Here is a 10,484-nt window from a genome sequence, read left to right as displayed (position 1 = left end):
TGGGGTCCCAATCCACCTATATACAGACAGCACAGAATTACAAAAAAAAGGAAGTTTATCTAATTCAAAGTTCTTAATTTTTTATTAAGGTCAAAAACTGCAGGAAAAAAAAAATCACAAGTTTCTAAGTACAAATAAAACCAAATCAGCTAAAATAAAATGGTTCTCAAGGTAAACCTCATTTTCCCACCATTTTCCCTTCCTTGCTCTTGCCCACAGTACCATCAGAGGTCCTACAAGTGCTTTAGAAACTGATTTTCTCTCACCAATGTGACAGTAAACCGTAAGTTTACTACCTAAAAAAGCAAACTCTTTAGGCACAGGGTGGCAGAAGACATAAGCACAAATATCAACCATGCTTCCTTAGGTTGTCAGTTGAAATCCAAGTGTGGTAAACACCTGCATGGTGGTGTTTTCACAATGTCAGAGCTCACTTGTTGAAGTAAGAGCTCTGTTTTAATCCTTTGAATAAATATGTATCTTTTAAAATGTTAACAGTTTGTTGTGTCTTTTTATTTTCCCTTCCAGAAAAGAGAGAAGCTGTTTTAAGTCACTGGTATTACCGTACTGGTCAGTGCCAGTGTTCTGGCTACAAGAGTGGCCGAAGTGGCAAAATGGGTTCCAGCACCAGAGAATGAGAAGTAGAGAAGCTGTAGTGTGAAAAGTTCTGGTTCATACTTGTGTTGCCAGTGTAATTAATCATTTGCTGACTGCCTGCTAAGACAGCCTGACAAGCAGTCACATGCTATTTGAAGCTATCAGCTGGGCTACGTCATCAGCTGCTCCCCCAACACAGCAGCGATCAAGGTGAACAGCTAAGGTCTGCTGCTCTTCTCTCTGCACTTCCAGGAACCGTCAGACTGGAAATGAAATCCTAACAGAATTAAACCAAGCGCTGCTCCAGATTCTGCCTCTTGGCCATCGTGTGAGACTTGCCATTCTAAGAACAGGTGCAGTTCCAATGCCAGCCATAAATACAAAATTTTATTTGCACTTCATTAGTTTAGAAAGACCACAACGTTGTGATTTTTTTTGTGTATGTGTTTTCTTTTTTTTTTCTCAATACCACAACATTCAGGACACACCAAGTTATTCAAATATGTAACTACTGATTTACCACAGCTAAACTAAACAGTGCATTTTAATAAAAGAAGATATACCCAAAGATAGAATTCACAAACTCATTATCAGACAAAAAACCCCAACAGAGTTATTTGTTTGTATGGGAATCACTTCCACCAAGTAGGGAAGAAAAGAATTTTACCTTAGGTTCCCTTCTCCCCTGCCCTCCCAACCCGACAGATGTCCAGACAAACAGACATATATATATATATATATATATTCCTTAACACAGGAAAATGTTACCATATGAATTATTTTTCTTTTCAAGGGATTTGTCTAGGACAGCAGCATTGCTTTTTTTATACCTTCTTTTATACCTCAATTCTTTTATTGAAACTTAACAATTCTTGCAACCGAGTTCAGGCTTATGAAGAAAATGATATATGCTACTTCAGAGTGCAATCTTAGGTCTTGCACCAGATGTGATGCCTTGGTACATAAAGAGAGGGGTGCAGCATTAAAATGCAATAAATAAAAAGACTGCCAAAAAAACCCCCAAACAAACCCACAAAAGAAAGAACAATTTAAACTTAGCTTCTTGATAAATCCAGTCAGCAGAAGATGCAACAGCCAGAAGAAAGTTTTCACTACATTAAAAAGGAAACATAACATTGATTATGGAAGCTTTGTACATAAAGTCCTCTGTTCTTAAAAAAATTTGTCTTTAAAATAGTTAGCAAAGCACCATATACTTATCTTCATACCAGAAGAGCTTCTGCCTGTTTATAATAACAAAGAACTATTACAACATTTATGTCAAGAATAGGTATAGATTTAATTTCTCCTCCTCCTCCCCAACTGGAAGTGTGGTAACCCCCCACCCACTGTACAGTATTTATAACACTGGGGCAATGAATGAGCCATCATCATGGTGGGGGGGAGGGGGAAGGGGAATAATTGAATGTTATAGCTGAATCCTACACAGGATTGCGTATTTGCATATTTACAAGTTAGTGTGTAGCTCTGACTCGAATAACAAAGTGCAACAAGAAACTGCCAAATGATTGTAGTGCAGAGTAGTACAGATACTTCCTTTGCCCTCCTGTGCTTCTATTTTTCACTCTGTGTGGAGTAACAAGTCAACAGCAACGGCTGTGTGGCCTTGGAGGAGGCAGTTCTGGTGGGATTTCTGGCTCTGGTTGCAAGGACAGGATACTGTTGGACAACTCATTTCTTATAACATCCAGTGGCATCTTAAAGAAAAGAAAAATCACCTGTTAACAGTCATAGAATCATAGAACAGCTTGAATTGGAAAGGACCTAACAGATCATTCAGTTTCCACCCCGCTGCCATGGATAGGGACACCTTCCAGTAGATCAGGTTGCTCAAAGGCTTCATCCAGCCTGGTCTCGAGCACTTCCAGTCATCAAGTTGCCCACAACTTCTACGGGCAACACATTCCAGGGTCTCACCACCCTCATTGTAAAGAACCTCCTCCTAATGTCCAATCTAAATCTACTCTGCTCTAGTTTAAAACCACTGTCCCTTGTCCTATCAGGCCCTTACAAACAGTCCCAGATACAGCTTTCCAGTAGGTCACCTTCAGGTACTGGAAGGCCATTATAAGGTCTCCCTGGAGCCCTCTCTTCTTTGGGCTGAACAACCTCAACTCTCTCAGTCTGTCCTCTGCTCATCTTTGTGGCCCTCCTCTGGACCTTCTCCAACAGATCCTTCTGTGTGTGCTCCAGAGCTGGACGCAGTACTCCAGGTGAGGTCTCACAAGAGCAAAGCAGAGGGACAGAATCACCCTCCTTGACCTGCTAGCCACACAGATGTAGTCCAGCACATGGTTTGCCATCTACAGAGACCTTGGCACAAAGAGCTTGTTTCAAGGGTTTTCTGTCAGCCAAAGCCTCCACTTAGGGATATTTTGGTTCTTATCAGGGAACTACACTTGAGTAAGTTGCGTTAAGAACTTGTTTCACACAAGTTAGGAGATGCTATTGAAATAAAGCCACTTCCTAAGCCAACCACACCAACCAACCACAAAACTGCCCACAAATGAAAGCAAGCAAATGTACAGTGAGCTGCTGACAGAGAGGGAAGTTAGAAGAACGAGGAAATAGAGAAAATAGGAACAAATTCAACAGCAGAGTCTGTGAACAACATTGTGGCCGCTGTGTATTAACCAAAAACGTCACCTGACTGCGCGCCCTCACCCTCTACATCCTCCCAACAAGTACCTGCAGTCATCAGACTGTGCCCAATGATGTGGTCACAGGAACTCCCACCTGAATGTTTTACCTTTTTCAGAATGTCGTCAACAAGCTTTAGAAATATTTCATCCACGTTAAAATTATCCTTGGCACTTGCTTCACAGAACCGCATCCCAGTTATCTGCTGTGCAAACTGATGGAAGGAAACATACAGAACTACGTGAAGACACAAACCAGGCAGCCACAAACAGCAAATATACCTCCTGAAACCTTTTAAATAAACCCCACAACTCTCCCCAAATCTGTGACTAAAGGCTAAATCGGTTAATAACCCCGAACCGCCAAGGCACAACAAATTTTGCCCTGTATTGCTTATTTTCACTTAAAATTGGTTTACTGGAAATGTGTGCTGTGTTTTCCAGACTCAAAGCTGAGAAATTCAAGTCTTGAGTCGATGTGGAGTGCTGCCAAACAGTAAGAACTTTTTGGAGGAACCTTATTCAATATATTCACCAGTGACCTGGATAAGGGAACAGAGCATGCTGTCAGCAGGTTTGCTGATGACACAGAACTGGAAGGAGCTGCTGACACACCTGAAGGCTGTGCTGCCATTCAGAGGGACCTGGAGAGGCTGGAAAGTTGGGCAGGGAGAAATGTAATTAAATACAGCAATGACAAGTGCAGAGTCTTGCATCTGGGTAAGAACAACCCCATGGACCAGTAGAGGCTGGGGCATGATTTGTTGGGAAGACAGACCTAAGACAGACCTTGACTCTCTAATGGAAAAAGCTTCACTTCCAAATGCATGATGGATAGCTCAAGGAAAATGTTTGGGTATGGCCATGCTCATACTGTCTTGATCAAAATGTTGCTATGAGTGTCATGCCAAAATATCCTCTATTGTCAGGTTCCTCAGCACTTTTGGAGTTAATCAGGCAGGGCTGCTACCAGTCCTAAAATACTACTGAAAAGCAAACAACTAGAAGGAGGCTTATAAAGATGTCCTGAGGAGAGGTATCTCCACGTTTTATTCAACTTTTCACTGTGTCTGTTTCAGAGCCCAATAAGGAGTGGGGTCCTGTAAGCTAAGGTGTAATTTACTCTTTCTAAAATCATAGAATCATAGGGTGCACAGGGTTGGAAATGACCTCTAGAGGTCATCTAGTCCAACTCTCCTGCAGTACACAGGGACATCCACAACTAGATCTGGTTGGTCAGAGCCCCATCAACACTGACCTTGAGTATCTCTGGGGATGGGGCCTCCAGCACCTCCCTGAGGAACCTGCTCCAGTATTCTGCCACCCTCACAGTAATGTTCCTAATGTCCAATCTAAAGCTATTCTACTCTAGTTTAAAACCACTGCCCCTTGTCCTTGTGCTGCAAACAATCCCTCCCCAGCTTTCTTATAGGCCCCCTTCAGGTACTGCAATGCCGCTCTAAGGTCTCCCTGGAGCTTTGTCTTCTCCAGGCTGAACAACCCCAGCTCTCTCAGCCTGTCTTTGCAGGACAGATGCTCCAGCTCTCTGATAATTTCTGTGGTCCTTTCTTTAGATCAAAGACACCCTGCTCCAGCAGGAACAGGTAACTGCAGTCCATAAAGTAAGTATCATGGATATTGACAGACCACCACTACTTAAGTTAGATCTCAGGTCTAACCATCTGCACAAGAATAGCCATGGACCAGAAGCTGCAATGCCACAGCAGCTTTGCTTCTAAGAGTAGGTAAGAATTTGGTTAGACCCGTTCTTACCTTTTCTCCCTGCTGTCGAGTAATCTCTCTATCAACTTCACAGTCCAGTTTATTTCCAACTAATAGAAGCTCTGCATCCTCTGAAGCGTACTGCAATTAAAACATTTTTAGGTAACTAACTCAAAATAGTAAGATTTTGTAGTGTAAGTAGTATTGGAAAAGGGCAATTCTCCTACTAAGAACCACAGCAGCACAGTTTAGATGCCTAAATGTTATTTCAAAGATTTTCAGCATCAGTTTTGACATTCTGTTTTAAAAACATCCCTTGAGAACCAGCTGGTCAAGTTCATCTAAGAATGGATGGATGTCAGGACTTCACACACAGGAAATCAAGATTTTTTTTCCTCCCCAGTGCACAGGCAAATGAAAAATGTTACAGATTTCCAGTGCCGCTCTGAACAGGGATGATTCTAGTTCAAGGAAACAGGAAGGGACAACCATTTTGCAATGAAAGCACACTGTTAAATCCTGACTAAAAGAATCTAGGGAAAATTAGCAGGCATTAATAATCCTGTATCAATGCTACTGAAAGTCTTACAGAGTGTTTTTGCGGGGACAAAACCCAACACACACATATAAAAAGATAGTATTTATGGCTCACCTTATCAATCATTTTCATCCATTTTGGTAAATCATCAAAGCTTTCCTTCTTGGTGATATCATACACCAAAATAATTCCCTTGGCACTTCTGTAATAAGCTGAGGTAATGCTGTTGAATCTCTCCTGACCTGCTGTGTCCCTGAGAAGCAGCAGCAAACATTGGCACAAACATTTCATCAATTTGTGAAGTACAGAATAAATTGGTTTACATTTTAATGCAAACATCCTCCCCCCACCCCAAACACGCTCATTAGGAAATACTCAGTGTAGAATGTACTTTAATTTGTGTGAATTTTAGGCCCAAAAAATGGAGCAGGACTTTCAATCATTAAAAGTTTTTCTACCAGCAGTCCTTATTCCCATACTAACTTCACCAAGAAAGGCCACCACACAGTTCTAAGAATGAAGCTGTCCAATGAAAATGCATCAGCAGATGAAGCTGGGTTTGTGGTGTTGGGGTTTGTTGGGTTTTGTTTTAACAGCCCTGAAAAAAACAAAAAAAGGGAAGAGGAGATGGAGACATGCTTATCAACCACAGCCAGACACCCAGCTATATAATAAGCAATGCACTGATTGTTATGAGCTGAGTGTTCAGAGCCTTTTTGCATCAACCAGAGCAATTTGGTCATGGTTCTGAAACTAAACGAAGAGGCTATGAGCAGAAGTGAATGAAGAGAGTGAGCAACTGCTGTGTGCTCTGGCTTTCAAAAGCAGATAGCTGGCCTTCACACTTACAGCTAATCTGAAGTGTTCACATAACATTCCCACTCTCACTTCCAGCCTTGTAGATTTCTTGGACAGGCTGTACTTACACTGGGGATGATTTTCCAACAGGGACACCATGATGCCCCCACTAGCTTCTATTCCAGTGTAGATGAGATAAAAGAGTTATTTTTTAACTGAACCATGAAAACCTGTGAGCTGCTTTAAATCATTTCATCAAGCCTGCTTAAGGATGATTTTTGGCAGTTATGCTATAAAAAACCCCACCCCAAACCATAACTAGTGCATACCCTAAGTCTTAAAATGTGACTGGTTTCCCAACTGGAAAGTTAGTTATGTGATGCTTCAAAGCCATCAAGTATTTGTTGCTTGAGTTCAGCTCGATGGGCAATTTTGATGTTTCACCATTACAGCAAGTCAAAAGATAGACCCAAACTAAGAGTGGATGGAGGGAAATGTGTGCATGTGTGTTGGGTCTCCAAAGTTTAATAGGAACTCTCTTGCTAACAGTCACATTTTAGACAAAAGGAGAAGGAAGATGAATTTGGGAATGAGATTAACAATGGAGACCCAAAACACTTGTCACCAAAAAATAAATAATATCATGTTCACAAAGAACTCCCCATGCTGATTGTCCTGAATAATTCATTCTTTTGAAGCCTGCACACAACCACCAGTAGAATAGAACACCACACACCTGTGTTACTCTTCACAAAAGCTTTAAGAATTTCAACTAGGTTTAAAGGTATTTAAGTGCCTCCTGAAATTACCACAAGGATACTTGACAGCCACAAATCTTTGCTAGTGATTTCACAAAACAGTGCCCACTAGAGAAAGATTTGAACCCTCAGCTTCGTAGCCTGTGAAAAAATACCGACTCATGCTTTGCTGCAAGCCAAGGGCATTGCAATGAGGCAAAAGAGAACAAATTCCTGTTGCATCCATGTGTATTTCTGTTCAAATCCCATCCTCTGCACAGAATTTAATTCATACAAACCTTCAGGAGCCCACAGAAGGAGCAAAGATGTAGCTTGTTTCAGTAAGGCCAAGCTCTAGTAGTATTTCACACCATTTTAGATGGTTAATTGGTTGCCTTCGTACCACTAATGAGACATTTTTATTAACGTAATACAAGTTCTGGCAGCTGAAAGGACATAAGTAAGTATCACTCAGAGCAAGTTATTCTACTTTCTCTTCCATCACTTCTTTGATATGGTCAGGTTTGATTTGTGAAAGGTCCTCTGGATGTTCATTCCAGGAAAGATTTAGACATTTTAGTACAAACCGTTGATTTTCCACATATGGATAACATTGCTTTAGTGCTTATGAACCTGTCAAGCAGCCTCTGCCATCTGTTGCTACTCCAACCTACTGAGCAAGAGGACTAAGGCTGGGATCCATTCAGTTCCATCATTAAGTAGATGTGACTGGATGGCAGGTGTAAAGGCATACCTGATGTGGAAGAATGATCAATCCCAGCTTTGGGCAGAATAATAGAGAGAAAAAACCAACAAAAGTTATTTATTTATTTAGCTATCTGGTCTTCTCCCTCTGTCTTTTTCTACAACAAGGACACTGAGATGCTGGAGTAGGTCCAGCAAAGAGCAATGAAGCTGGTGAATGGTCCAGAGCAGAAGCCTTGCGTGGAGCAGCGAAGGGAACTGTGCTTGTTTAACCTGGAGAAAAAGTGCCTGAGGGGGGACCTTCTCACTCTTTATAACTACCTAAAAGGAGGCTTGTAGGGCGGTGGGTGCTGGTCTCTTCTCCCTAGTAATAAATGATCGGATGAGAAGAAACAACCTCAAGTTGCACCAGGGGGGGACTAGGTTGGACATCATAAACTTCTTCACTAAAAGGCTCAGCGGGGAGGAGGTTGAATTCCCCATCCCTGGACACGTTTAGAAGATGCAGAGGTGTGGTGCTGAAGGACTTGATTTAGCACAAAGTTGGCAGAGCTGGCTAACGGTGGGACTCAATGATCTTAAAGGTCTTTTCCAACTGAAGTGATTCAACAGTATCTTACTTCCCTACAAAGACAGAAATAAAGGGGCTATTTCAGTCACCTGACAGTGCCTTCAGGTCAGTGCTATGGACCTTGAGCAGCTCCATCACAGAGGCGCTACCAGACCACTCAGTTCATACACTGGAAGAACAGAGGGGAAATAAACATGTTGCCATTCAACTACCCCCGCTGAAGACAGTCAGCAACACTGACTGGGTAGGTGATGGAGCCACCCACACAACATGATGCTTTGCCATTCCAGTTATGTCCAACTCAACATTTCTTGCCTGCTAAAGTGTTGTATCTCCAAGTCAGTCTGCACTACCAACCTCTCCTCATGCCACAGCATCCTCAGGCTCTTTAGAAGTTTGGAATGTTCCTGGGCTGCTACTCTTCTGGCTGCTGTACCCTCAGGACCTGCACTCCCTGTCCTTCACCCAAACATCACACAATTTGTAGTCTGGCTTACTGGCTGTTTGAGTCACATCACATGCAGTTTAAAACAGCCACGGACAGCCTGGCTGCCCACTACATGTGTTAAATGGCCAGATGGCCACCAACTGTCTCCTGCCAGTCACGCTAATTACCGTGGGCTAAGGGGGACTTTCTTTGCCTTGCTTTGAGGGATTGACTTCTCTTTGACTCACACAACCAACACCTCTATTGCTGCACAAGTTTAAATGAAACCAGTCCACAGGTTTCTGATTGTGAAGATGGTATTTTAATCCTTGTTCCTTTGAAAGGAGAAGAAAGTAAGCTGCGTTCATAGTCTCTAACATCACATTTATACTGTCCTTCAAACAGCTAGGTGAACATTAGCAAACTACTTCTGCAGTAAGCTCAAAGTAGAAGTCCAAGATACCTAAATAAGCTACAGGCTGAGAAGAGGAACAAATTGATCTTTCAGATGGAAAAAATCTCATCTTCTACCTGATGCTATCTCAGTTTTCATGAAAACATGCAAAAGCTCTTCCAATATCGAGCTAAAAATGACAACCCCTAACACAGAGCTGATATTAAAAAGCCTAACTTCAAATGTCTTCCTTTCATGTGTTGTGCTGGAGGAATTAAACTTGTTATGGTGTTTTCATCAATGTACTACACTTGAGGAGTGTTTTACTAAGGATTGCTGTTAAAACACTAAGGGGAGCACTGGAAGATGAGATGAACATTATTTAACCAGGCTACCATTACTCATAAGTGACTGTGTACAGCTAGGTATTTATTTGCTTGGTCAGAATCAACATAATCATATAAGTCAGTTCAATTTAATTAAAAATCCCCAAGTCCAAATTATAAATTGCTACAACTTGAGCAATGATTTAGCATCACTGGAAACAAAAATCCCCAGCAATAGATTATTCCCTTTTTAATGCTAAAAGTGGTTTTCTTAAGTTGGTTTCATCAAGAAATTGTTCTAGTGGAAAAGTAACTAAACTGAAATCATAAACATGCTGTGTGTGACTCCTTGACCACCTAGAATCTGTAAGAATAAAACCCCTCTGCTTGACTCTGTCTCTGTTTCCAAAACAGAAAGCAGACACCACTCTGAAAACATCAACAAACATCACACCAAATGAAAGCAAATCAAAACCACACAAAGCCCACTTTCAAGTGTTGACTTGTCACAATCTCACTACTTCAGACAGCATAAAATACAATACAAATACAGCTGATCTTAATTAAAATAGGCCTGGATATTTTGGATTCTATAGAAATGTTCTTCTGGAAGGACCTGTGAGTCCTGGCAGACAAGAAGTTCACTATGAGATGGCAATGTGCACTGGTGGCCAAAAAGGCCAGTGGTCTGAAGTGCATTAAGATGACTGGGGCCAGCAGGTCAAGGGAGGTTTCCACCTCTATGCTGCTTTAGCCAGGCAGCTGGAGTACTATATCCAGTTCTGTGCTCCCCAGTTCAAGGGACAGGGAACTACTGGAAAGAATCCAGAGGAGGCTGCAAAGATATTAAGGGGACTGGAGCATGTCTGTAATGAGAAAAGGCTGCGAGACCTGGCACTGTTTACCCTGGAGAGGATTTTCTCAATCCATATCAATATCTAAAAGGTAGAGGGTCAAGAGGATAGGGTTAGACTCTTTTCAGTGATGTCCAGCAATAGGACAAATGGGC

General features: G+C 41.9%; 1 protein-coding gene across 1 annotated transcript in view; it reads right to left on the bottom strand.

Annotated features, from left to right (window-relative positions):
• Positions 1-1,043: 1,043 nt before the first annotated feature.
• The window catches only part of RAB12 (RAB12, member RAS oncogene family), a 30,100-nt gene continuing 20,659 nt past the window's right edge, over positions 1,044-10,484 (bottom strand). Inside the window, exons 3-6 of the mRNA XM_009909949.2 lie at positions 5,632-5,770; positions 5,031-5,120; positions 3,368-3,472; positions 1,044-2,315 (exon numbers count right to left, since the gene is read on the bottom strand). Of these exons, the coding sequence (XP_009908251.2) occupies positions 2,202-2,315; positions 3,368-3,472; positions 5,031-5,120; positions 5,632-5,770 (448 nt within the window). The 3' untranslated portion in view covers positions 1,044-2,201. The remainder of the gene's footprint in view (positions 2,316-3,367; positions 3,473-5,030; positions 5,121-5,631; positions 5,771-10,484) is intronic.

Source organism: Dryobates pubescens, chromosome 9 (assembly GCF_014839835.1).
Source record: "Dryobates pubescens isolate bDryPub1 chromosome 9, bDryPub1.pri, whole genome shotgun sequence".
In the NCBI taxonomy this organism is placed as follows: domain Eukaryota; kingdom Metazoa; phylum Chordata; class Aves; order Piciformes; family Picidae; genus Dryobates; species Dryobates pubescens.
The sequence above is the reverse complement of the archived record's forward strand: the minus strand, read 5'-3'. Positions and strand labels throughout refer to the sequence as shown.